This window comes from Myotis davidii, unplaced genomic scaffold, assembly GCF_000327345.1.
Source record: "Myotis davidii unplaced genomic scaffold, ASM32734v1 scaffold327, whole genome shotgun sequence".
In the NCBI taxonomy this organism is placed as follows: Eukaryota; Metazoa; Chordata; class Mammalia; order Chiroptera; family Vespertilionidae; genus Myotis; species Myotis davidii.
The window spans coordinates 2,513,824-2,539,252 of record NW_006298628.1 but is presented as its reverse complement, the minus strand read 5'-3'; the positions used below and the strand labels follow the sequence as shown (position 1 = coordinate 2,539,252).

The following is a 25,429-nucleotide window of genomic DNA, read 5'->3' as shown; positions in this document are numbered from 1 at the left end:
GCATCGCCCAATCCCCCTGATCGTCCAGCAGCTCTGTGTGTGACAGGGGGCGGTGCCCCACACCCTCCTCCCCCCACGGGCCCTGGTCTGTGTGTGATGGGGTAGAGTCATAACCTCCCCATTGGCCCTATCTAAGCCAGCAGGTCATTATCTCCCGAGGGGTCCCAGACTGCAAGAGGGTACAGGCCGGTCTGGGGGACGCCCCCCCTTCCCCCGAGTACACAAATTTTTGTGCACCGGGCCTCTAGTCCTATATAATAAAGAGGTGGTATGCAAATTAACCCTCACGCCCTCACAAGATGGCTACCTACAACCAGGCCGGCACAGGGGGCTAGTGAGGGACGACCAAACAACTGAACAAGCAGGCTGCGTGGGGCAACCAGGCTGGCAGAGGGGGCAGTAAGAGGTGACCAAGCCGGTGGGGAGGGCAGTTAGGGGTGATCAGGCAGACAGGGAGGGGGCAGTTGGGGGCAACCTGGCCAGCAGCAGGGGGCAATGAGGGGCGATCAGGCCAGGAACGGGGGACAGTTAGGGGCGACCAGTCGGGCAGGCAGGTGAACTATTAGGAACCAGCGGTCCAGGATTGTGAGAGGGTTGTCCAACTGCCAAGGATTGGGCCTAAACCGGCAGTTGGACGTCCCCTAAGGGGTCCCAGATTGGAGAGGGTGCAGGCTGGGCTGAGGGGACCCCCCCCCACCACCGCATGAATTTCATGCACTGGGCCTCTAGTTGTGTATATAGTGTTATATGTTGAGATTCCTATTACAAGATGGTAACCAATTATTCATTCTGTGCATATACTGGGGAAATGTGCTTCAGCTTCCAATAAGAGTATAGAACTTGTCCTAGCTGGTTTGGCTCAGTGGATAGAGCATCGGCCTGCGGACTGAAGGGTCCTAGGTTTGATTCTGGTCAAGGGTACATGCTTGGGTTTCAGGCTCAAACTCCAGTAGCGGGGATGCAGGAGGCAGCCAATTAATGATTCTCTCTCATCGTTGATGTTTCTCTCTCCCTGCCTTTCTAAAATCAATAAAAATACATATATTTTTAAAAGAGTACAGAACTTAAGGCTTCTTTAAAGAAGAGATTCTTGTCTGACCGGTGTGGCTCATGGTTGAGGTTCATCCTATGAACCAGAGGTTACGGTTCGATCCTGGTCAGGGCACATGCCCTAGTTGCAGGCTCTATCCCAATGTGGGCTGTGCAGGAGGCAGTCAGTCAATGAGTCTCCTCATCATTGATGTTTCTCTCTCTCTCTTCCTCTCCCTTACTCTCTCAAATCAATAATAATTTTTAAAAAGAAAGAAAAAGAGGTTCTTATGAAATCAAATTGCAAATAGGCTTTAAAATAAACAGCCTAGTTGGTAGAGTGTGATAACCCTTAGTCTTGAAGGACTAGTTCTTGAGTCTTTTGGATCACTTACTGGTGATGTTACTTAGAAATATGGCGAGTTGGGTAAATGACTAAGACCTCTTAAGGTTCTCTCCAGCTCTTCTTGGGTTCTCCTCCCCGACTCCTTCCCACTTCCCACCCAGCACAGCAGCAGTAGAAGTAAATGTCTTGTTCCCTCAGGTGCTGCTTAGAAATGTTAGTTTCCCTATCCTTCCTTCAAGGACTTAACACCCACCTGACACATTTAAACTCAAAGGGTAAGGCCAGCTCAAGAGTATATCAAGCCCTGATTCCTGGTCAGAGCACATGCCCAGGTTTCCAGATTGATCCCCAATAGGGGGCGTGCAGGAAGCAGCCGATCAATGTTTCTTTCTCATTGATGTTTTTTCTCTCTCTCCCTCTCCCTTCCTGTCTCTCTAAAATCAATAAAAAATATTTATTTTAAAAAGTATATTGGAGATGGTGGATGCTGTGGTTCGTTCCCCATCAGGAATTCTCATTGCTGGCACCCAGCAGCATTTCCAATATTCCGTCTATTAAGGAAAAATAACTCATGATGAGGGAAGGAAAGGGAGCACAACATCTGGGGAGGACAGTGGTAGAAATGGAGCCAGTGACGAAAAAGGAAAGATTTGGCCTCGCTGGCGTGGCTTAGTGGATAGAGCGTTAGCCCGGGGACTGAAGGGTTCCGGGTTCCATTCCAGCCAAGGGCACCTGCCTGGGTTGCGGGCTTGATCCCCCAGTAGGGGACATGTAGGAGGCAGAAGATCAATGATTCTCTCTCATCATTGATGTTTCTATCTCTCCCTCTCTCTTCCCCTCTGAAATCAATAAAAATATATTTTTTTTAAAAAAAGGTTTGGAAAATTGATAGCTCCAGAGTAAGTGTGGATTTCAGCCTTTGGGGGGAATGTAACCTTCATAAGTGTAAAATGTGCGCTGTAGTCACAGTGACTGATTTGCGTCACCTTGTCCCTGATCATGAGGGTAATACGTGGGCAGAGTAAGTGTGGAAGGAGTTTATGTGGGTGAAGCAGACAGATTGTGAGAAGTAAAAAGCATACGCCTTTTTGTGCCCGCCAAGGAAAGTAGTCCCCATTTATTTGAGCCTTGGCCTCACTACTTGGCTGCCATTTCCTTATGTAGCATTTTTAATTGTTTTATTTGTTTTGTTTTAATTCCTTTTTTTAAAATATATTTTTATTGATTTCAGAGAGGAAGGGGGAGAGAGAGATAGAAACATCCATGATGAGAGAGAATCATGGATCGGCTGCCTCCTGCACGCCCCCTACTGGGGATCGAGCCCACAACCCAGGCATGTGCCCTTGACTGGAATCGAACCTGGGATCCTTCAGTCCGCAGGCCAACACTCTATCCACTGAGCCAAACCAGCCAGGGCTTAATTCCTTTTTTTTATATCCTTCATCCCAACTGTATTTATTTTTGGACTTTAAGGACAGTTAAGCCCTTTCTGTGTAATGTTTGGAGATCTTTGATCTAGAATGACAAGGACTAGGATCAAGGCTAGTTGGCCCTGGCATAATGCCCAGAAACCTGGACAGGAATATGGTGATTGGTCCCTGGGAAAGATTACAGGTGCTTATTTAGAAGTCAGAACTCCTAAGTTCTAGACCTCTCTGTGACCTTAGAAAACAAATTACCCTTTTTGAGTACAGTAAGTCCTCACTTAATGTTGTTAAGTTCTTGGAGCGGCCTCAAAACAACATATAACAAAACCAAGTTTACCATAATTGATATAAAGAAGAATTGAGTTCCTAGGCATCAGTGTTGAACCAGAGTGATTCGAGGACCTATTCTATAGGCAATGAGGGATAATTTCCCCCTTGTATTTCTCTTCCCCATTCATCTTGCCTTTAGTGTCCCCCTCTGTATATTGGCTTCTGAGGAATGCAAACACACTTGAATGTTGGCCAAAGCCAGACCTGTCTGGGGCAGTACATGTGCCATAATATTCCTGAACAAAGATTATGTTGTCTGCTGTTCAGAACTGTCTGTGCTATGCCCTCCTCTCTTCCTATGATTCCGAAGTTGAGCATGCGTTTCACATGGGCCCAAAGCTGCTCTCGCTAGGGTGAATCACCCAGACTTGCATCTCCCATTCCCCTTGTCTCCTTTCCCTTACAGGACCCTTTTGGAGAGAAGCGGGGCCACTTTGACTACCAGTCCCTCTTGATGCGCCTGGGACTGATTCGTCAGAAAGTGCTGGAGAGGCTCCATAATGAGAACGCCGAAATGGACTCTGACAGCAGCTCGTCTGGGACAGAGACAGACCTGCATGGGAGCTTGAGGGTTTAGATCCTGCTCCCTTCTCCCTCCCCCCCACTTGAGAGTCCCAGCAAGTTCCTCCCCCACCCCAGGGATGGAGAGGCACTGTGTATCTCCCTCCAGCGTGACGTCATCCTGCAAGATGGCAAGAACCAAGCAAGCTTGGATCTCCCAGGGTGTGGGAGTGGGGAGGCTGTTCCTGATCCGACTTCCCTGGCTCTCGAGCATCTGGGGCTGTGTTCTTCCCGTTTCAGGGGCCAAGGGACCTATGCAGGAGCACCTAGGGCGAGGGCCTCTGGCAAAAACGAAACAACCGACACACCTCTCCAAAGGGCCAGCTCCTTAGGGATAGTTGGGAGACAGAAATTGCAATTCCAAGAGGGAGTGTGCCCAAATGATTTATGGGGTATCTGGAAGGGAGCTTGGGGTGGGGGGCTGTCTGTGACACTTAAGCCGTCTGGGTGGTTGGTTGTCTGTCTGTCTTCAGTCTTGAAGCAGGGCTTCCCAGTGCCCTTTTTCTCCTTGCCTCTTTTCCCCCATATTTCCCATGGGCCAGCATAATTTTGTTTTTCCTAATTTATAGTCACTGTTCTAGACAGACCAAAGAGAAGGAACAGTGGTGGAATCTAGGCTGCTGATCAGTGAGTTTTACTTAGCACCTGAGCACCTTTCTCTCCTCCCATCCCCTCACCCATTTCTAGATTTAAGACAGAAGGTAAATGTGATGGGACTGAACCAAAGTCTTGGTAAAGCCTGCACAGGTACCATAGGAAGCCGAAAGTACTATTTATTCCCAAAATCATTGATTTGAAAAGTTCCCACTTCAGGCAGCTGCTGGATGTATGATAGAGCCGCTATATAGAAAGTCTCTTACAGATTTTCATCAATACTAGTCACAGTGAGGGTATTTCTCCTGGGTGGGGTGAGGGGGGAGGCTGATGCTGATCCTGTTGTATTTTGTTTGGCTGTCCTTGTGTGGTCCCCCCATCCCCAGCCTACAGTCCCCCTTCCTCACATCAAGGCCCAGGGACTAATGGGGAGCAAGGGTAGCCAATGGCAGAGATTGGGGGTGGAACTCTGGAGACTCCTACCCTTCTCTCCCTGTCCCTCCCTCCCAGCTGCTGTTTGTCACTGGCTCTGATGGGTGTTTGCCTGGCTGTGTTGCTTATCTGTATTTAGCTGCAGTGATCCTTTAGCTGGTTGGCTCAGAAAAATGTGCTTTAGGTGCCCGGATACTGGGCATCGAGGGAGTCCGTACTTCCCATTTTGGAGGGGTTGTCCCCGTGCTTTCCAGATTCTTGTTACGGCTCCCAGTGGGTTATTGGTGACCTGTCTGACACAGGGTCCAGCCACATGTAAGAGAGAGGATAACTTGTATTTGCTCTTCCAGCTGCTATGGAGGCCTCTGCCTTGTGAATCATGGGACTTCCCTGGGGGAGTGGGAAGGGGGTTGGGCACAAAGGAGAATGTCCTACTTGGGGGAGGTGGGCAGGAAGCAAAGAAACTGGACAGGAAGTGGGTCTGGAGAGCGGAAGTTTATCTTGGATATCTAAAGGGTGGTCTTTCCACAAGGAGACTCAAAAAGGCACCCTGCTTCCAATTTCCCTCTCCCGTTCCCAGAGCTAGTACTGGGCTTAGAAGAATGCCCTTGGTCTGTCGGTCCAGTGTTGTCTGTCATCCATTTAAGTGTTCCCACTTTCAAGTGACAATCTTCTCCTTGGCCCTGCCATGGGCAGAGCATGTCTGGCATACTGGCCTGACTTTTACTCCCTAATCTTGAGGAAATATATGCACAGGAGTCAAAGAGATGTCTTTATATCTGACTGTACATAAATGAAGTTTTTTTTTTCTTTTTGGTGCAATAAAGTTTGTTTGGCAGAAGGAGGAAGCGCCTGTGGGTGCGGGAGGGCTGTGTAAAGGAAGAATGGGATGTTAACGACCACACATCTCTCCTAGGCCAGAAAGTAAGTGCTCAGTGAATTGTCTGGAAGCTAAAAACGAGTTGCATGATGTGGATGGGAGCAGGACTACTGGTAAAACTTCCATCAACCAGAAATAGGGTCTTTTTTCGAGGCTGTAGCTCTGGCAATGAAGGAGAGCAATGCCATTGGAGTCTCAGTTGCTCCCAAAGATAGACCTATTCAGAAACTGGACAGTGAGTGTGTCCTACAGGCACAGGGAGAGGTAAAGATGGACAGGCTATGTCCCCTACTAAGGGAAGGGTGTCTTAGTATGGATAATCCATTGGGTTTTGTTTTCTGTACTAAGTCAGCCCCTAGGAGTTAGCATTCAGACTGAAAACAGAACTGAACTAGCCTTCCTGCTCATCGCCACCCGCTTTTCTGGTGCCGAGGCTTTTCCTGTTCACTGACCATTCATGGACGATGTCCTGCCAGCCTGTGTCCTGCAGGGTGGGCTCAGGTTAGTGGGCCTGGGCTCTAGTTTTGGCTTTGCTTCTTAAGCTGGTGGTCCCTGGCAAATTAGATTTCTTACCTGCAAAGTTAAGGATACCTATTTCTTTTGTAAGGTGGTAGTGAGGATTAAGAGGTGTATATAGAAATGGTCACAGGGTAGGGATTCAGTAAATTACTTCCTTTCCCACAACTAAGGCTACAAGGACCTAGTGATCAGTCCAGGAGGAAAAGCTAGGAGGGAATTTGAGAAACAATATTACATTCACTGTTAGTCAGTTCCCCTTAAATCCCATTGTTTTCTTCCCTATAACCACCATTTAACATTAACCTCTATTTCCTTCACACTCCTAGCCGAGTCTCATAACCTGGAACCTCTACAAGAGGATGCTGGAAGAGTGAATATAATTTACTAGCCGGTTAGGATCTTATTTGAGATAAAAAGAAAAAAAAGACATTTTATAAGGAATAAGTTTGAATTAACAGAGGCTGTAATTTATGTCTCAGGGCTACAAAGAGACTAGACTGTCTAGCCGGGAGGCAGATGGCCTTCATTCTAGGCCCAGCTCTACCATGGACTTGTCAGTGACCTGTGCAAGTCATTTTACGTGCTCGTTGTTCTGTTACTCAGGTTATCCTTACTGGATAAATGAGGTTTTCTCCAATAAAGATGCAATGTGAAGGCACTTTAAAAAATAAAACAATGAGTGAAGAATATTGGGGGAAGAAAAAAACTTGGAACATTTTTTTCTGTGTGTGTTTTTTTCCTTTTTTTAAACAAAGTTGTCCAGGTTTTGTTCACCCACAGGTCCTCCCTCTTCTCCCTGCCTGCTGAGCCCCCTTCCACGTGCCCGGAGTCAGGGGAGGGCTTCTCTGGCCTCCTCAGCTGTAATCTCCTGGGAGTAGAGGTCAGTGAAGAGAGCAGGCAGCCAGTAGTGGGCCTCGCCTGGGGCCTGCAGGTCCAGCCAGGCCAGCCCTTCCTTCAGCAGGTGTTCCTGGAGGGAAAAGGAAGAATCATTTGAGAAAGGGGAGGAGTTCCCACAAAAAAAGTAGAGAATCCCCAATCTTACTCTGGCTTCAATGGGGTTTTCAGATTAAGTCCACACCAGTGCCTTCACACATTTATACAACCAAACTGTAATGATCTGTTTGGCTCAACCTTTGAGGTGTGAAAAATGCCACCAAGTCACTTAACCAGTGCTGCTCAAAAAGAGGGTACAACCACAGAAGTATTGTATATGGCCTTGAGCTAATCACAGACTCCATTCCCTGAAGCAAAATGGAGATCACTGTCTTGCAGTTACTTTACTGGGTAACATGGGTAAACCTTTTTGGAGAAGTTAATGCAAGTTCATTATTAGTATTTATAATGGACTCAATTCCTACAGCTGGAAATAGGCTCAAGATGAGTTTGTTCTGCCCAATATTAAACAGATGTGTATGTTTATCTTTACAGATGTCTATGTTAACATTACAGATGAAGTTGTGTCTACAGGTTAATTGTCTGGATAAGAAAGAAGGTATTAAAAGCCTACATTTCCATGCTTACTCCCTCTTCACAACATCAATCTTTCATTAGTACCATGAAATTTGTATATATAAAACTATAACTATATGCAACAGTATATAATTATAGGTATATATGCAATAGTATATAATTTAGGTATGTAATTATCATAAGTGTTAATAATTTCTTTCACTCTGAACTGTTACTGCCAGTATAAACTGTGTTAACCATCTGGCCACATACTGGTCAGGAGAGAGAGCAGGCGGCAGCCCGGTTTCACACGTGTCAAGGTTAGAAGCCCGCCTTTGTGCGTTCTACCTCTCAGTGCCATCTTCAGTGACATGCCGGGTTACTTTCAGTGTGGCAGCAGTAGCCTTCAAGGCAAGAGGCCACCAGATCAAGGCTGAAACTATCTGTGTGGTTCCTGACCACCCACTTCCTCCCATTTGGGGCCCATCTTTTCTGGGCCATTCCAAAAGTCACATACCAGCACATGCCGAGCTCGCTCTGTCTCCCATTTAAGACTGGCTTTGATATCACTCACAGTCACGTAGCCATTTTTCTGAAAGAAGGAGGAATGGGAATTTTTAGAACCCAGCCTTTGCCCAGGGACAACTGACTTATCCAGACAAGAGGAGGAACTGTCTGTGGGCACAGAAAGCCTATGAGCATAGAAAAAGAATGTTTAGAGGTCCCAGCAGAGAGAGGAGGAGAAGGGAGGGGTGACTCAGGTAACGGGTAGGTTGAGTGATTCAGTCTTAAAAAGTAGAGTCCCTGGCACTAAAATAGTAATTTTTACTTTCTCAGAGAACTCGAGTATGACAAGGGAAGATTCAGAGTGACTAAGTGATAGGAAAAAGTGGTGATAATCTAAAATATTTAAATATTCAGCCCCTGCCTGTCTCACCCTACCTGTTCTCCAATCAAGAAAAGCCCCTCCTTATTAGTTTTGTTCTACATTACAGAATTAAGAAGACTGAACATGTCTTCTTTAATACATGATAAGGATTTGGGGGAGGATGGCCTATGCTTAAGGCATGATGAGGAACAGGGGATAGCAAACAAGATTTAAACATTTGTTTTAAAGAATCCATAATGTAGTTTTAAGAAGACATCCAAGAATCTGTCTACCCAAGGAAATATGGTTAGCTGTCTGCATGTCTGTACTCCACTAGACTGTAAGCTCCTTGAGAGCAGGAACTGTGTGGTCCCATTTTTATATGGCCCACAGCCTCGCCCAGTGCTTTGCACTGTAGCTGCTCAATAAATGTCTGCTAAATGAGCACAGGTCTGAGTAGTACATCCATTAGACAGTTTCAGCAAAAAGTGAGGTCAAAGGTGCTCCAGATCCCCTCCCTACCATGCAAAAAACACACACACACACACACACGCCCACGCACACGCACACTCACACGCACACGCACACGCACACGCACACGCACACGCACACGCACACGGCACATCAGTACCTCTGCCAGCTGCAGCACCACAGTGTGATCCATATTGAGCTCAGCTGGAACAGACTGAATGAGGTAAGTGCCGCTGACAGGGATGATGCCGAAGCCAGTGCCAAGGGCCTTCAGTTTCTTGATGGCCCTGATCAGGTCATCTCTAAGGTGAGGAAGAGCTGCTGAAAGACCGTTGGCAAAGCAAACCTAGCAACAATGCAATTTCAGCTCTGCCTTGGGCAGAATACCTTGACAGAAGATTCCAAAGGCTGTACAACATTTAACTACTTCAGTAAAGAGGGTTAAAGGGCACCAAACTGCTTGAACATTCAGGGAAGATGGTCAGGCTCTCCACTCAACAAACTAACTCAAATTAGAGGAAAAGAAAACCTGCAAAACAATGTGTAGACCACATATTCAGCCCACACACTAACAACCTTTTTACCTTTTCTCAAATTGGAGTCACACACGGGGGCTGGGTGAACCAGAACAATTGATACCACATCTTCTAACCCGTGGTCGGCAAACTGCAGCTCCTTGGCCCCTTGAGTGTGGCTCTTCCTAAGCCTTAGGAGTACCCTAATTAAGTTAATAACAATGTACCTACCTATAAAGTTTAAGTTTTAAAAAATTGGCTCTCAAAAGGAATTTCAATCGCTGTACTATTGATATTTGGCTCTGTTGACTAAGGATTTTGCCGACCACTGTTCTAACCCAATCCCCTTCCCAAGCCTCTCTGGGCCCCTGCCACTCTACCTGATCTCAATCTCAAGAGTATACAAAGACCCAAGAATGTTTAAAAATATACATATGTATGCATGAGGAAAAAACTTAGAAGAAAATATATCCAAATGTTTAACAGTTCTATCAGTTGAGAAATAAGTGGTTTTTGTGTTTTTTATCTCTCTCTGTATTTTGAGTTTTCTGATCATAATGAGGAATAAAATGATTCCTAAACTATCCTAGACATAGAACAGTAAGGAGAAAAGATATCCATCTGCTTTTTAAAGACCTTTCTATACTCCAAGAGGTTGGAAGTTAAGACCTACTGGCTGACATCCTGAGCGAATTTGCCTCTTCCTTTTAACACCTGTTGATGTAGTTCCTCCAGAGTTATTAGACCTATTGGGGAGGGGAGACAGAAAGCAGAGGAAGGGTTACCTTTATGGCTAATAAAACAAAGGCAGCAGCTTCTTTGAAAAACTATAAATGCATCTTCACATCAATATTGTCTACTTATAGCCAATGATTTATAACCGGTTTTTTAGGTTTTCTCTTTAACTTCAACACAGACCATTTACTGTGCTTATTAAGATGACACTACTGGATGACCATATTTAAGGTCACATTTTGTTTTATTTTTAAACATGTTTTTATTGACTTGGGTTTTTTTTAGGAAGGGAGAGGGAAAAAGAGAAATATCAATCAGCTGCCTCCTGAACACCCCCTACTGGAGATAGAGCCTGCAACCAGGGCATGTTCCCTGACCGGGAATCGAACCAGTGACCTCTTGGTGCATGGACTGAGGCTCAGCCAACTGAGCCACGCAGGCCAGGGTTAAGGTCACATTTTAGAGAACACAGACACTTAGTTGGCATTTTCATACCCTATTGCCTACCTCCTTTCTATTTTCTGCGATGAATAGGGGCTAGACCTTCCTAGCCAAAGATCTCTGAAGAATAGAGACAATCATCCAGATAATTCCTTTTACCCTGGCCATAGAGACCTACCAACGATTCAAGGGCATGAAGCAGCTAAGATGCTTCTCAAGACCTTATTGGCCTGCAGATGGCAGGGTGGGAAAGGCTATTTTTCAAGGTTTATTCTCTCCCAGAGAAATCCAAAGCCCAGTCCACAGAACCTAACCACCCTCACCTCCATTCCGGTGCTTCAGGGCCAGGCACACTTCAATGATCTGGACGCCCAGTTCGTAATAGAAGTCTCCCACACCTAGCATCTCGGACCAAAATCCTTTTCCAGCTGAAAGAAAAACAAAAGCCAGGTATTCATTAGTTACATCTTTCCTTTTAAAGGTACCCTATGGGAGTCTTCCCTGCCTAGCCTTAAGTCCTTCTGCTCCAATATTACTTAGGATCTTCAACACAATCTGACTCTTGAAACAGGCTCAGACAGTTGTAAAGAGTAGGCCATCTAAAAGGCATTTCTATTTCGCTGCTGATTCTGGCTCAGGATACTATAAAAATGAGTTTTCCTTTCCCAAAATATACAGTGAAACATAATGGGACATATGGTCTAGACAAGGCTAAGAGCAATACACAGACCTAGCATTCAAAAATCTATTGAAGGCAGTATTTTGAGTGAAAAATGCAGGTTACAGCGTTGTACTTATAGCATTAATCCCATATATGTGAAAGAAGTTGATAATATTAAGGTGTCTCGAAAGATGTACCTTAACAGTACTTTATCTCTGAAATTATAGGACTGAGAAGACTTCTACTTTCTCCTTTTCTTTTTTCTCCTTTGCCGATAGCATGATCACACATTATTTTCTTTTTCTTTTTTTCTTTTAAATATATTTTATTGATTTTTACAGAGAGGAAGGGAGAGAGAGAGATAGAAACATCGATGAGAGATAAACATCGATCAGCTGCCTCCTGCACGCCCCTCACCGGGGATGTGCCCGCAACCCAGGTACATGCCCGCAACCCAGGTACATGCCCTTGACCGGAATCGAACCTGGGACCTTTCAGTCCGCAGGCCGACACTCTATCCACTGAGCCAAATCGGTTTCGGCCACACATTATTTTCATTAAAACTAAATATTTTTTAATAAAGGGAAAAAATGGCCATAAAAAATTCCACTGTAGGTCATTCAAGAGAAGAACACTGGCTCCTCAACCTGCATTCCAGCCTCTCTATCTTCCCCATCGAACTGGGCACTCAACGTCCTGCTGGGCACTCTGTAAAGACAACACTTTATCTCCCTGCAGTCCCTTCTAGAAGATGCCCCTGTCCCAGCAGTGATAACAACTAGGTAGCTTCTGTCCCTTGGGAATCCTAGGAGAACACAGATTCCTACAGACCACTCCTTACAGGCCAGAGGATCCACCCCAATGGTGGCACACATATCCTGGAACTGAACCCGAAACTCAGGATTCTTCCGGATTTCTTGCTTGTGTTTGCTGGCAAATTCCTCCAGGTTGGTCTTGAACATGTCCAATTGCTTCGACATCTGTAAGATGGACAAGAGGGAAGGTAGGATTAGCCCCGCTAGGGGAGAATCAGATGTCAAACATAGGTCCCGGCCAGTGGCAGTGCAAAGGCTGAAGGAAGGTATGTCCTCATCCTCAGATCTGCCATTACAGTTTTCTGTTCCCTTTCTTTTTTTCTTTTTTTACATTTTATTGATTTTTTAAAGAGAGGAAGGGAGAGCGATAGAGTTAGAAACATCGATGAGAGAGAAACATCGATCAGCTGCCTCCTGCACGCCCCTCACCGGCAATGTGCCTGCAACCCAGGTACATGCCCTTGACCGGAATCGAACCTGGGACCTTTCAGTCCGCAGGCTGATGCTCTATCCACTGAGCCAAACCGGTTTTGGCTGTTCCCTTTCTTTTGATCCCTGCCTCTCCTTCACAGGTCTGTTGTCAGCAGAAATGAGATGCGGTCATGTCTCCTTATTTCGAAAATACACTTTTTTTTTTCCTGTTCTAAAGTCAAGATGCATCTAACAATGTGCACATCTAATGTGGTACTTCTTTTCCCCAGGAAAACTGTTACTAGGTTGAAGATGAATCTAGTGAGTCATTTTGTCTTCAGAATGAGGGACTGCAGTATGCATGCAATGGGAAAGCTTCTGCCACTGGCAGGCTGGATAGGAGAACAAGGAGGCCTGGCATGAGTTAGGTGTTGCAGTGGTTGTCTAATCTGAGTCATGGACTCCTTGGGGATCAATTCCAGATAAAGAATCCCTGACTGAGGGCTGTGGGTCTTCCAGATTACATTCCAAAGTTAAACACAAGTATTTTGGGGATTTTCTGACGTTCTGTTTGTATTAACTCCTCACAAAGCCTGTCTTCTACCCCACCAAAGGTAACGTCTGGCCCACTCTCTCTTCACTTGATGCACATGAGACACTTACATACTGTTTAGTCATCATTTCCAGTTGTTTCCTGCATGCCACCTCCCCATGAGGGAGAGCTTTTGAAAAGCACCACCTATGCGCCTACTCTCTTTCCTCAGTTCAAGGGCCGGTTTCCCTCCTTAACTGCCTTCTCTTCTTCACCAGTTACAATAGCTCAGTAAACGCAGGGCAAGCACAGAAACGGGAAATGGTTAGAAAAGGAAACTGTGCACCCGTCACTCATACACACTTCTGGTACATGACGTGATGCTCGTGGTGATGGGTGCCATAGGGCAGGCAATATTTTCATGTTATTCTTAGGAATTTATTTAAACTTGTTAATATATCTTTATTGATTTCAGACAGGAAGGGAGAGGAAAAGAGAAACAAACGCCAATGATGAGACAGAATCATTGGTCGGCTGCCTCCTGAACGCCTGGGGATGGAGCCCAAAACCTGGGCATATGCCTGGGCCAGGAATCAAACTGACCTCCTGGTTCACACGTTGAAGCTCAACCTCGATCCACTGCAGCTGGTCTTATTCTTAGGAATTTAAAGTAAAAACTCCAAAAAAGACCTAAGTCCAACAGCACTAGTACTTACTACCCATGTAACCTTAGACAAATTACTTAATACCACAGGGGCCTCAATTTTAAACTAAAAAGAACAGTGTTCCTTCCTGGCAGGCTTTTCGAGAGGAATGAACAAGACAGCCTACGTAAAGAAAATGGACACAGGCCTGGCAGGCTGGGAGCATGGCCACTCAAAGACGTTAACTATCGTGACCATCAGCAAGCCACCGAAAAGCTCTGAGGAGCTCAGCAATCAGGATCTGCCAAATGTCCTCTCTTTAACTCAACCCAAACAATCCAGTTTATACCCAACGTGTCCTGCCCAGCCTTGTGGGGTCTCCCTTCCTGCCTGGAGCCTCCCAGCCGACTCACCTGGGCCAGCTGGTCCTCAGCCAGGACGGTCCCTCGCTCCTTGTACTTGGCCTGTCAGACAAAGAGACCAGCGTGAGTCGAGCGAGTGGGCGCGGGGGACACCCGCTCGTGCTGCCTCCGCTGAAAAGACGGTCTCTCTTCGCCGGCTTTGCTTAGGGAGAGGGGTGAGGACGTAGAATGGACGGGAGCCTGCAGGAACATTGGGGAGGCGGGGGAAAGGGCTGGTGGATTTGGGGGTGCTGACATTCCAATCTACCGGAAGCCGAAGACACTCCGCGCCCGGGTGCCCGGCAAAACATCGGTGGGAAAGCTTAAATTGTTCTGGGTCTTTAGCATATTTTCACTTTGGTATTAAGAATGTTAGAAATAATTTAATCATTGCCTGATTATAGCGATGTTAGGAGTAATGAAATCCTTGCCTTATTACATATGGACTCATTCAGAGCCTCATTATTTATTTGGCAAGCATTAAGCATCAAATCAATTTAGTCAGATACTTGAAAATGGGAAATTCAAGATGAAGGGGCCGTCTCGGACTCTCCTCTTCCCGTGACCGCTCCTCCACGCCCACCCCAGGCACCATGTCCCCGGCCGCCTCCTTGGTTCTTGGGCAACGCGGGTTCCAGACAGAGCACAAAGCGGAGTCCATTCTAGGCGAGCGGGGCTTGCCCGTGGCAGTCACACGCGTTCTGGCCGGCGGAGGCCTGGCGGCCAGGAAGTTGGACTCTGGAATGGGATTGCTGGCTCCGTAGCTAACTTCCATTGCATGTGGTCCAGGACCTCCAAGCAAATTCTCTCTCTCGTGTTGCCGTTTCCACGGTTGTGTAAATGACACCCACTCGTGAAGTTGTTGTGAAGATTAATTCAGAAAGTGTGTTAGCAAAGCATTTAGTGCAATGCCCGGCGCATCAGTGAAGTATCAGCTGTGATGGTTAGCAATCAAAGTTAGTAAAAGGGGCGTTAGTCACCGGTGTGTTTAGGGAACTCCCTAGGTGATCCCCCCGCATAGTGATTATTGAGTCTAACAAAGGAGTTAATATGGAGGATTCTTACGTCAGTGGGTTAAGAAGATCAAATTTTGGTCCTAGGAAAAGTAGTGGCGACCTAGACTTAAGTCTGTTTCTGCCAAATAAACCAGAAATGATGGGAGCCAGAACTAAGATGGTGGCAATAAAGGTAGAGAGAATGGGACACATTCAGGAGATGGGAAGAAGATGAAATGGTAAGACGGACAAGATGGGGCCAGAGTAGGTGGGGGGAGTCAGCAGGATGCCCAGTTTCCTGGCTTGAGCACCAGGGGTGGTGCCACAGGGGGAGGGGGGACCCCAGCATGAAGTTGGGGCAGTAATTAAGAGTAGATCTGAACATGTAGAAATTGAGGTCTTCGGGCCATCACAGGAGAGGTGGCCAACTGTTATTTCTGTATGAAGCTCCACAGAAAAAGTTGGGCTGGGAATCAGATCCAGGTGAAACCAAAGTGAATGATGTCATTGGAGGGGTTTCTAGGAAAAGGATAAGAGGATGGCGCAGAGACGGGTAGCAAGATGTTTCGTTGCCGTTTGCAGCCTTAAGAGATGATGGAGCTGTGGGTCCTATGAGCCTGGGTCCCTGCGGGTTTCGTGGAGCAGAGTTGTAACACCAGCCTTGGGCTGCTTACAAGAAAGAGATAATTTTCTATCTTGCTAAAGCCACTGTTATTTTGTGTTTTTCTGTTATTTGAAGCCGAATACAGTCTTAACGGATGCACGGACCAGGGCTAAAACAATCATCAGCCTTTCATAATTATCTTTCAGATTCATTCTCAGACACATCCTCAGACACTAAGCTTAGATAGCATGGCCCCTTTAGACACAACCTTTCTCAGACGCATATTGGTCCCCTTCAACAGATACTAGCTTTTTCAGACTCCCCCCCCGCCCCCCCCCCCCGCCACACACACACACACACTGACCTCCAATATACCTACCCACCCCTTTTCTGTGAAAAACCCACTAGTCCCAAACTGATACACTGACCTCATATCCTCACTTTCCTACTCATTTCCCTAACACAAAAATGTGATCTTTAGGTACCCATTGACACCAGCTAGACACACCTTCATTTATCACTTTTTTTTTTTTTAATCCTCACCCAAGGATATTTTTTCCATTGATTTTTTTTTTTAAGAGAGTGGAGGGGAGGAAGGAGAGGGGGAGAGAGAGAGGAAACAAGGATGTGGGAGAAAACCATCAATGGGTTGCCTCCCGCATGTGCCAGGGATGGAGCCTGCAACCAGGACCCTAACCATTGAGAAAATTCGGCCAGACTCATTTATCACTTTTTGACTCACACTGTATGACCCCTGAAGGTGCACACACTGACCCCTCACTCACACCCTTGACCTTAGATTTCACTATTCATATCCTCAAATGCACATATTCACATTCACTCCTTTAGATACGGACATGGACTCTTGACAAACCTCATTGCCATCCTCAGGCAGATATGCTTATCCCCTTATTCGTACACATGTGTTCTCCTTTATACTTTTAGAGAAGGGATGCTGACCAGTAATATGCTAGTGTTTAACAGCCTCTCCAGGTGGGAAGGGAGGCTCTGATGTATATAGTATTTGCCGATCGCCATGGTACAAATCCCCTAACCATGGCCAATTTCAAGCGACCAGTGGTTTTACAGCCTGCTCTCAAAATTCCTGACAGTTTAACAGTGGCTCTCCGAAGCACTCGGCTACAGTACACCGTGAATACTGATTGTGACAGACGCCCTCACCTGCTGTAAGTGACTCACTGGCCTCGTGGCAAGGTGGCTGGTAGCGTAGGCTTTTAATTCCCGGCCTCATGGAGGCAGTGTAGTGCATGGTTAGCAGCTGTTATGGTATTCAAGGGTTGTGATGAGGCTTTAAATGAGATCATCGTGACTTTTTAAAATGATGTTTATAAATTTGAACAACAACAAAATAATAAAAAAAACTACAGCCCTGACTGAGTAGCTCAGTTGGTTAGAGTGTCAGCCTAGGTTGTGAGTTCGATCCCCGGTCAGAGTATCTACAAGAATCAACCAATGAATGCATAAATACGCAGAGCAACAAAATGATTTTTCTCTCCCTCCCTCCCTCTTTTTCTCTCTCTCTAAAATAGGTAAATAAATAATTTTTTAAAAAGAATAAATTTTAGCCAAAACCGGTTTGGCTCAGTGGATGGAGCGTCGGCCTGCGGACTGAGGGGTCCCGGGTTCGATTCCGGTCAAGGGCATGTACCTGGGTTGCGGGCGAATCCCCAGTGGGAGATGTGCAGGAGGCAGCTGATCAATGTTTCTCTCTCATCGATGTTTCTAACTCTCTATCTCTCTCCCTTCCTCTCTGGAAAAAATCAATAAAATATGTTTTAAAAAAAGAAAAGAATAAATTTTAAAAAGTTGAAAAAATGTTTATAGGAGACTGCGCACAATGCCTGCCCCATAGCAAGAGCATTGCATAAAATATTTTAAAATAACCCTTTCTGATGTACTGATTCCAAGAGACACCCAAGAATTCAGAAATATAGATCCAAACTTCTCCCCAAGACAATCAATACCGTCATGGAGAGCCACTGAAAGACATCCTCTGAACAAAGGCATGCTCTAATATGGGTGGTACACATTCTTGGGACCTCAGGAGTTTATAGAGAGGAAACCAAATATGGGCGAGATAGCAAACTAAACTAGCAGTGCTCAGGCAAATTCAGCTCTCAAAAAAGTTTTATTTGGCACCAGAAAGATTTTAGGCGAACGTGTCTCTTCCATTTTCACAGTCCCCATCCTTGCTGTTGTCTTACACCAGTGATGGCGAACCTTTTGAGCTCGGCGAGTCAGCATTTTGAAAAACCCTAACTTAACTCTGGTGCCGTGTCACATAGAGAGATTTTTTTTTTTTTTAATAACTGGGTCATCTTTTTTGTATTTTATATATTTAAATGCCATTTAACAAAGAAAAATCAACCAAAAAAATGAGTTCGCGTGTCACCTCTGACACGCGTGTCAGAGGTTCGCCATCACTGTCTTGCACCCTCCTCACGTTGCTCATTTATGTTACTGGCCCAGACCTTTAGCCATCCAGCTCGCCACTCCCTGATTTAAATTAATACCCTTTAAACTAAGGCTTAGGTGTGTGAGTAACAATAACAAAAGTTAACTTTTATGGACCACTTACTTTGTGCCAGGCATGATCTTAACACTTACTTTAACCCTATTTGGGTGGATACTTTTTCATCTTTTTTACAGACAGGAAACTGAGTTTAAGAACGAGAAACTGACTTGCTAACTCACAGAGCTGGTAAGTGCTTTGAATCTGGGTGTGTTTGACTCTGGTCTACTGACCTATGACTAGATCGAGGAGGACATTCCAGGAAAAGGTGACCCAAGCGAGGGAGAGGAGGTACATCATATCTGTGGATGCAGGGCATTGGAGACGGCGGCAGGCTGAGGTGGGGAAGGCTCTAAACACGGGAGATAAAGGTATTGACTTTTGGGTAAATTGAGTTTGCCCATTTTGCCACCCCCGCTACCCCCACCACCACCACCACCACCACCCTAGTATAAACCTGGAATCCTGCAAGAGCCTCTTTACTGGTCTTCCTCTTCCCCTTTCATTCCTATTCATCTCAATATAACTCTTACTTTCATCAGTGTGATCCTTTTTGGGATGCGAATAGATCCTCTGTGACCTGACCCTGTTTAGAATCCTTCTCGGACCTATCCCTGCACTGAGGATAAAATCTGAAAGCTTTACCGTGGTCCTTCAGGCCCTGCCTCCGCCCACCTGCCGACACCTGCTTGTCCTCCTCCTCCCATTGCCCACGTTGCAGTACTGATAACTCTGGCTAATGTGAAGGCCCCACCCATCCTTGGTCTTATTCAGCTTAAATGTCATTTTCTCCCAGAGGCCCTCCTGGCTCCACCTAGATAAGGTTCCTCTGTCCTCTCTCCTAGCAACCTCACCCTCACAGAACTTAGCCTGCTACGTGATTGTTGTGTTTGTGTGTTTAAAGATTAAGGTCTGTCTTCCTCACTAGACTGGAAACCCCTCACGGGGACAAGGACTGTATCTGTTTCCCTCATTGCTGTAGACCAGGGGTCCTCAAACTTTTTAAACCGGGGGCCAGTTCACTGTCCCTCAGACTGTTGGAGGGCCAGACTATAGTTTAAAAGAAAACTATGAACAATTCCTATGCATGCTGCACATATCTTATTTTGAAGTAAAAAAACAAAACGGGAACAAATACAATATTTGTATTTGCATGTGGCCCGCAGGCCGTAGTTTGAGGACCCCTGCTGTAGACCCTTGTTGAGCACAGCCCTGCTGATGTTAAGTTTCCCATAAGTGTTTGTAGAATAAATAGATGAATTAGCAGGTGGGTCAGAGCCATAGCTTCTTTTTCTTGGGTGGTGCGCGGCACACAGACAAGCATACACTGTCGGTGCTCAATAGACATTTGAATATATTTTGACAATGGGCACAAAGATTTATTTCAGCTTAAACTTTATTGGTTTGGCTCGTCTAGGGTACCCAGGAGCTGAGTCAGTGAAGGGCAGGGTCCAGTCCTGAGCTGGGTTTAGTCAGAGTCACTGAAACCTGTGGAGCGTAGAGAGGGCAGGGAGGAGGGTGGTTATCAGCTTGGAGTCAGCAGAGTAAATTTGTCCTGGCACCCAGCCATAGTTCAGCTGCTCCTCCCTCCCAAGTACCTTTTTGATTATAAATAATCAAAACGGTTCAAAAAGCACGGAGCCTGTTGCCCACCGCCCCACGGAGATGTTCTCACCCCCTCTCCTCTATCGCTGCAGTCACAGTCCTCTCCCCCTTCTTATCCTCCTTAGGGAGTCCTCCCACATTTGTCCCCTCAGTCCTTCCCTCGCCGCCCAGCATGGAAGTCCAAACCAGCGGTCACCAGCCGGTGGACAGTGGTCCACGAGGTCCGAAAGGTTGGCGACCGCTGGTCTAAATGTCTTTTGGTTTTTGTGCCTGTGTGTCTGCACTTGGAATGAGTGTCCTGTCTCACCCTTTAGGTGGATGGGTCTCTCCATGGTGTCAGCTGTCCCTTTCTTCTAGGACATAATAGGTTGAGGGACTTCCTAATAGTGATATGGATGCAAGGACCACTGAGACCAGCAGCAGCTACGGAGAAGGGCACCATGCCTCCCACTCTAGGGGCTCCATCCCTGGGAAGGTGCCACGGCACAAGGGTACAGAGGGAGAGCGGAGGGTAGGATGGGCAGGTCAGCTGGGGTGGGCAGGGGAGGGGAGAGCAGCATCTCACTTGGAGGAGGTTGAGAAAGGAGGGCAAGCAGTAACAATAGCTGCCACCATCACTGAACTCTTACTACCTACAGAGGTTGCTCTCAACTTTTCCCTTACGTCCTCTTATTTAAAACCCACAGCAGCCCCATGAAGTGGTTTAAATAGTCCCGATTTTCATGAAAACAACGAAGTTCAGAGAGTCTGAGAATTGGCCAGCATATGTTGGGATGAAGATTTGAACCTGTGTCGGACCCCAATACTCAAGCTTACAACCAGTACGCAAGACTCCTAAAGCCTCCCGTCCCTGCCACCTGAGCCTGCAGAGCTCCGTGTGATCCACCATCCAGGCCAGCAGCTCTTGAATCAGTAAGTCCTTCAGCAGATCTTCATCACCGGGCTTCATGGGTAGGGAGCTGCAAAGGAGACAGCCTCAGGCAGGCTGCCTCAGCCTGGCCCCACCCAGAGAGGGTAAACACGGGAGGGGGGGGGACTCCAAGGGAGGGAGGTGGGGAGGGAGTCAACACAGCTGCCTCTGGGTTACCTCAGCTTTTAAAACTCCAACACAATCTGCCTGCCAATCTTCAATACAGGCAAAGCCCAACAGAATTCTGGTGGGAGCCATCCCACCCTCCACCTCTACAGGTATCCCAGAATGCAGTCCGAACCCCCAAGAGATTATTTGGGGGACATTGGCTCTTCATAATGATCTGTGGCACAGATTCCTCAGCTTCCTCAGAGGGGGGTTACTGACTTTAGGGGACTGGCCGTGGGACAGGATGGTCCCAGTTCTACAAACGTCCTTCCTGGTGTGTGGCAGGGAGAAGTGGGGAAGCCGGTTCCTGAGGTCTCTTTCGCTGCCCCTCTCCCGTCATCAATCTTAGAAACCCGGGCCCCCACACCCCTCCCAGGCACCCCGCCTCCATTCCACCCAGGCTTCTCCCTGAAGCTCAGGCTGACCTCCAAGAGTTCAGCGGAGACCCCTCTTTGAACTCGGAGTGGAAGGGGCTGCTTATCTGGGGCCTGGCCCTGCTCTGGAGCCTGGGAGAGGGAACAATGAGGTGGGGGTGGGTCAGGAGGCCCCACACCCTCCTTCCCCTGTGGGCTGACTCACCCCTGCTGCTCCCTGGCCGCCTTCTTCCTGTTAGATTGATGGGCCAGCTCTAGGGCCTGGGCCTCCCTCTGAGTGATGTTGTGTTTCCAGCTGGTAAGATAAGGATTAGGGAGTGGGTGGCAGAACAGAGGGTACCTCTTTCTTCCCTCAACCTCCTGATCGCTTGCCTTCAGCTGCTGGTGAACAGCTTTCCAGAATCTACCAGGCTGACCAAACAGCAAGGGCAGGGAGAGATTTGGCAAAGAGAAGGAAGTAGGACGAGGACAGTTTATTCTGTTTCCAAAGTCTGCAGAGGCCACCACCAGAAAGTCATTGGCAGCGGCTCAGCTTCCCCTGCCTCCATCCCCGGCCTCCTGGGAATGCTCGGTGAGCCCCGCACATCTTCACCGACCCTTCCCCTCAGGAGGAAAGGATTGCGAAGTTGCCCTGGTCCTGCCCCCACACTGGACAGCTGCCCAAAGCAGGGCCGCCACGCGGTCCAGCTCCCTATCGTCGCCTCAGTGAGAGGCGCCACCTGGGGTTGTGCATCGCAGGGCCCTGTGGGGCCACGATGGCGCCTGGTCTGAACGCAGGAAGGGAGCCGGAGGCTGGGGACAGGAGGGGCTTGCGCGATGACTCACTCATTCTTCTTCCCCTTCTGTGCCAGCAGCCAGTCCACAAAGTCTTGTTGGCGGATCTTGTCCATGGCGATGCTGTAGTCACTGATGAAAGTCCCCTCGGCATACCTGCGGCCGCGAGGTGTAGAGCCTCTGACCTTCGCGTGGACTCTGAGGGCCAGGGAGGGGAGAGAGAGAAACCAGGGTGCCATGAAGGGGCGGGGTTGAGGGGGTTCACCATCCCGGCATACATGACTGTCGCTGACAGGAGGCCAACATGTAAAAATGAACCAGCCCATTTCCGGGGAGTCTGTTTCTGTGGAGACACCCTCTTGGCTCTGCCTTGAGCCCGTTGGACTTTATTTCCAGCTGAAAGGCCGCTTCCTGCATCGTTAGTGTGTGTGGCTCTGGCTTCTGGGCGAAGAGGGATCAGAGGGCCCCTGATCCCCAAGGACTGGCTCCCAGTGCCTTCCTTGGCTCCTCTCGCCCTGGCCACACCTGGTTTAGGTCTTTGGTTCCCAGTCACTACTGATAGTAGTGAGCCCTTATGCATGAGGCAGGGCCTCGAATAGCCCTTTAATACATACACTCATTCAGTCCTCACAACACCCCTAGCAGGCAGACGCTAGCCATACCCCCTTCTTGTGAATGAGGAAACCAGGGAACAGAGAGATTAATTTCGCACACAGCGTAGGCGGCAGATCCAGGGTCCCCCCCAGGCGGTCTGGGCCCAGGTCTGCGTTCTTAGCTTCTGCGTGATGTCTCTCCCTGTACATGTCTCTGACAGCCGTGCCTCAGACTTACGTCACTGGATTTACGTGAGCATGGAGCTGTCCTTGCACCCAAGAACGCCCGACTCTTTCCTGAGATAGGTCTCTCTGGGTCCCCAAAACACAGAGCCCCCACTGTGCTCATTCCTCGCACTCTCAGCTTTTCCTCACAGAACTCATGACAGTTTGCAGCTCGCCTCGGTAGTTCTTCATCTGTTTTCCCTTTGGCCCTGTGTGCGCCCTGAGGGCAGGAGGGCTTTGTGGACCACCCTGCACATGTATCTCCTGCACCTGTACTCGGGGTGGGGGTGGGGGGGTCGGGGCGGGGTCGGTCCTTTATCAAGTTAGGTGAGCAGGGCTCGCCTGAATGAATGGTGAAGGGAGATGTCATCCGCTTCAGATGCTCAGAGGCCTTCCAGAGGCCTAACCAGTAGCTCCTGAGAAATCTCTCTGCTTCTGCCCTCGCTCTGCACTCAGGCGGCTGGTGGCAGGTTTTCCCCTGGAGCTTCTTTCCTCTCGGCCCAGGATTCCTTCCTTTCTCAGGCCGCCCCGACCAGAGCCCTGTCCTCCCCCAGCCCACTCCTCAGCAGCGGCCCCTCCCTCCTCTCCCCACCTGGCAGGACTCTCTTCCTTGTCTCCTAGCACCGCTGCCAGGAGCAGGGACACCAGCAGCAGAGAGATCTTCATGGCCACCGTCTTCCAAGGGTTATTCCTGAGCTAAGAGAGAGCAGGAGGAGGATGAGGGGGGAGCACGGTGTGAGGGAGCAGTCAGCATGCCTCAGAGCCGTGGGGGTGCTGAAAGCTGGGGGGCACGGAGTCCTGTGGCTTGGAGTTTTTCTAAGAGGCCGGAGCGGGATCTTAGGGAGGGTGGGGCGGGCATGGGCAGTACAGGTAGTAACTAGAAGGAACAAGGAGTCTGGCCGAGAGGTGAGCCTTCTTTTTGTTTTGTGTTTAAGTGGAGTCTGAGGGGCGGGGGGTGGGGGGTGCTCCAGGCAGGAGAAAGCAGCGGGACCTGTGTGCCTGGACAGCCCCCCTTCCCGGCTCCGTGGCTAGACATCATAGGCATGTGGTTTGGCAGGATTCTCCCCTTGGAGCCCTCCAGAGTTCATACCAGCCAGCCTCCCGGCTCTCAAACGGGCTTGTCACCTAAATCATCACAACCCTCTCGCCCGAAGTGAAAACCACACGAGGAGCCATCCCCTTCTGCCTTCTCCGACCTCACTCTCTCCGCCCAGGGAAGTTCTTTCTGAGGTCTGACCACTCTACCCAGGCCTGGCCCCTGGCTTCGTCCGGGGCAGGGGCGTGGGGGTCATCCATTCAGGAAGAACAGTAAGTCACCTTCCTCCCAGGCCCTCAAAACCAAAGCGAGGCTAGACGTGTGCGGCTGCAAGACCTCGCCACCCTGCCTTCGTCACCTGGGCTAAAAGGGCCATCCGCACCCCCGTCTTATTTCCTATGGGGAGGAAAAGCAATGGGGTGCCAGGGTGCTGAGCCCCTTGGGGTCCCAGGGCCACCTCCCTCCAGCGCCCCTGTCCCAGCTGCTCTCTTACCAGTTGTCCTTTCCAGGCTCCCAGAAGGGCAGCGGGTCTCTTCCTCTTGCTCTGGCCCGGCGGAGCTTGCCTCAGTGACTTCTGCCCACCCTGCCTCCTTTATATCCAGGCCCCGCAGACCCTCTGATTAGCCTAAAAGCATCTTATCTCAAGAAATTAAGCCCACAGCTCCTGCCACATTAAGTCCATTTTACACGCAATAAAGTTTCCCTTTCCACCTGAACTGTGCTAATTGGTGATTAACATTTGGGTATATCCAGCGCTGTCTGGAGCCTGCCCACGGATAGGTGCCTTAAGTGCCCCCTTTGTACTTCCCCCTCCTCCCTTTGGGCCCAAGGCCCAGCATTCTTCCACCCTCCTATCCCCCCTGCATTTCTTTTGCTGGTGTCCTCAGAAAGGGTGCCCTCAGGGAGGGCAGACTTGGGGAGGGTGGCACTAGCTGGGGAAGGAAGACACTCTCAAAGACAATAGGCTACTCTGGTGGGAGAGGGTGGGGTGCAGCCATTTGAACCCCAGCTCTGGCTAGTGGCCTACAGCGTTGGCCATGTGGCAGTGTCCCCGTTGCGATATAATACGTAGGAGGGTGTCCCAGCTGGCTGGGGGGAGACTGGGACATCAGGGCGGTGGACGGAGGGAATGGGAAGGATGGAGGTTCCCTGGGGGAGCTGAGCACTTACACTCAAGCTGGCTTTCTTCTTGGGGGCAGGGGAGAGCAGCGAAGGAGGCCCACTTACCCCGTGGGAACTTAGAGGGAGATGGAGCAGCTACAACTCTATTATCTATAAAGGTTTTTGAGATCTAATCCTGTCTCTTCAAATGCCCTATCTTCTGTCCGAGAGACGCCTGTGGTCCTGTCTCTGCCGTCAGACTGGGGACCCTGAGGCCATGCTGAGCCGATCCTTCAGATGGGAGGGCTCTCCAGGCCTGGGGCTGGTCTCCCTGACAGACAGGGGCCTCTCTGAGCGCAGGGGCGTGAACCGGGTGTGTGCACAGGGGCTGCACCTTCTCTGTCCTCCAGAGGCATCCTGAGGCTGAGGCTGGGTCTGCCCCTCAGACCG

General features: G+C 48.6%; 3 protein-coding genes across 3 annotated transcripts in view; 1 reads left to right on the top strand and 2 right to left on the bottom strand.

The window, feature by feature from the left end:
• Nucleotides 1-5,563, top strand: part of UBE2Z (ubiquitin conjugating enzyme E2Z) — a 13,146-nt gene extending 7,583 nt beyond the window's left edge. Inside the window, exon 6 of the mRNA XM_006774249.2 lies at nucleotides 3,539-5,563. Coding sequence (XP_006774312.1) covers nucleotides 3,539-3,709 — 171 coding nt within the window. The 3' untranslated portion in view covers nucleotides 3,710-5,563. The remainder of the gene's footprint in view (nucleotides 1-3,538) is intronic.
• Nucleotides 5,564-6,559: 996 nt separating this feature from the next.
• On the bottom strand, nucleotides 6,560-14,179 carry SNF8 (SNF8, ESCRT-II complex subunit). The gene is made up of 7 exons (XM_015570864.1): nucleotides 14,074-14,179; nucleotides 12,100-12,238; nucleotides 10,921-11,025; nucleotides 10,095-10,167; nucleotides 9,067-9,208; nucleotides 8,085-8,159; nucleotides 6,560-7,085 (listed from the first exon to the last, which is right to left on the bottom strand). Exons 2-7 carry the CDS (start codon nucleotides 12,236-12,238, stop codon nucleotides 6,948-6,950), a joined length of 672 nt encoding a protein of 223 aa, XP_015426350.1. The 5' UTR covers nucleotides 14,074-14,179; the 3' UTR covers nucleotides 6,560-6,947.
• Nucleotides 14,180-20,487: 6,308 nt separating this feature from the next.
• On the bottom strand, nucleotides 20,488-24,581 carry GIP (gastric inhibitory polypeptide). The gene is made up of 4 exons (XM_015570812.1): nucleotides 23,442-24,581; nucleotides 22,076-22,253; nucleotides 21,456-21,545; nucleotides 20,488-20,757 (listed from the first exon to the last, which is right to left on the bottom strand). Exons 1-4 carry the CDS (start codon nucleotides 23,506-23,508, stop codon nucleotides 20,502-20,504), a joined length of 591 nt encoding a protein of 196 aa, XP_015426298.1. The 5' UTR covers nucleotides 23,509-24,581; the 3' UTR covers nucleotides 20,488-20,501.
• Between the last annotated feature and the right edge of the window lie 848 nt (nucleotides 24,582-25,429).

Bases quoted from the DNA above. Each gene is read 5' to 3' on its own strand.
- SNF8 (XM_015570864.1), bottom strand. From the start codon at position 12,238: ATGTCGAAGCAATTGGACATGTTCAAGACCAACCTGGAGGAATTTGCC. The intron at 8,160-9,066 runs GTACTGATGTGC...TCCTTCTTTCAG, and splicing joins TGGTGCTGCAGCTGGCAGAG to AAAAATGGCTACGTGACTGT. The intron at 7,086-8,084 runs GTATGTGACTTT...TTTTCCCTCCAG, and splicing joins AGCGAGCTCGGCATGTGCTG to GAACACCTGCTGAAGGAAGG.
- GIP (XM_015570812.1), bottom strand. From the start codon at position 23,508: ATGAAGATCTCTCTGCTGCTGGTGTCCCTGCTCCTGGCAGCGGTGCTA. The intron at 22,254-23,441 runs CTGCCAGGTGGG...TCATGGCACCCT, and splicing joins AGGAGACAAGGAAGAGAGTC to GGTTTCTCTCTCTCCCCTCC. The intron at 21,546-22,075 runs GTGAGTCATCGC...TTATCTTACCAG, and splicing joins CAGAAGGGGAAGAAGAATGA to CTGGAAACACAACATCACTC.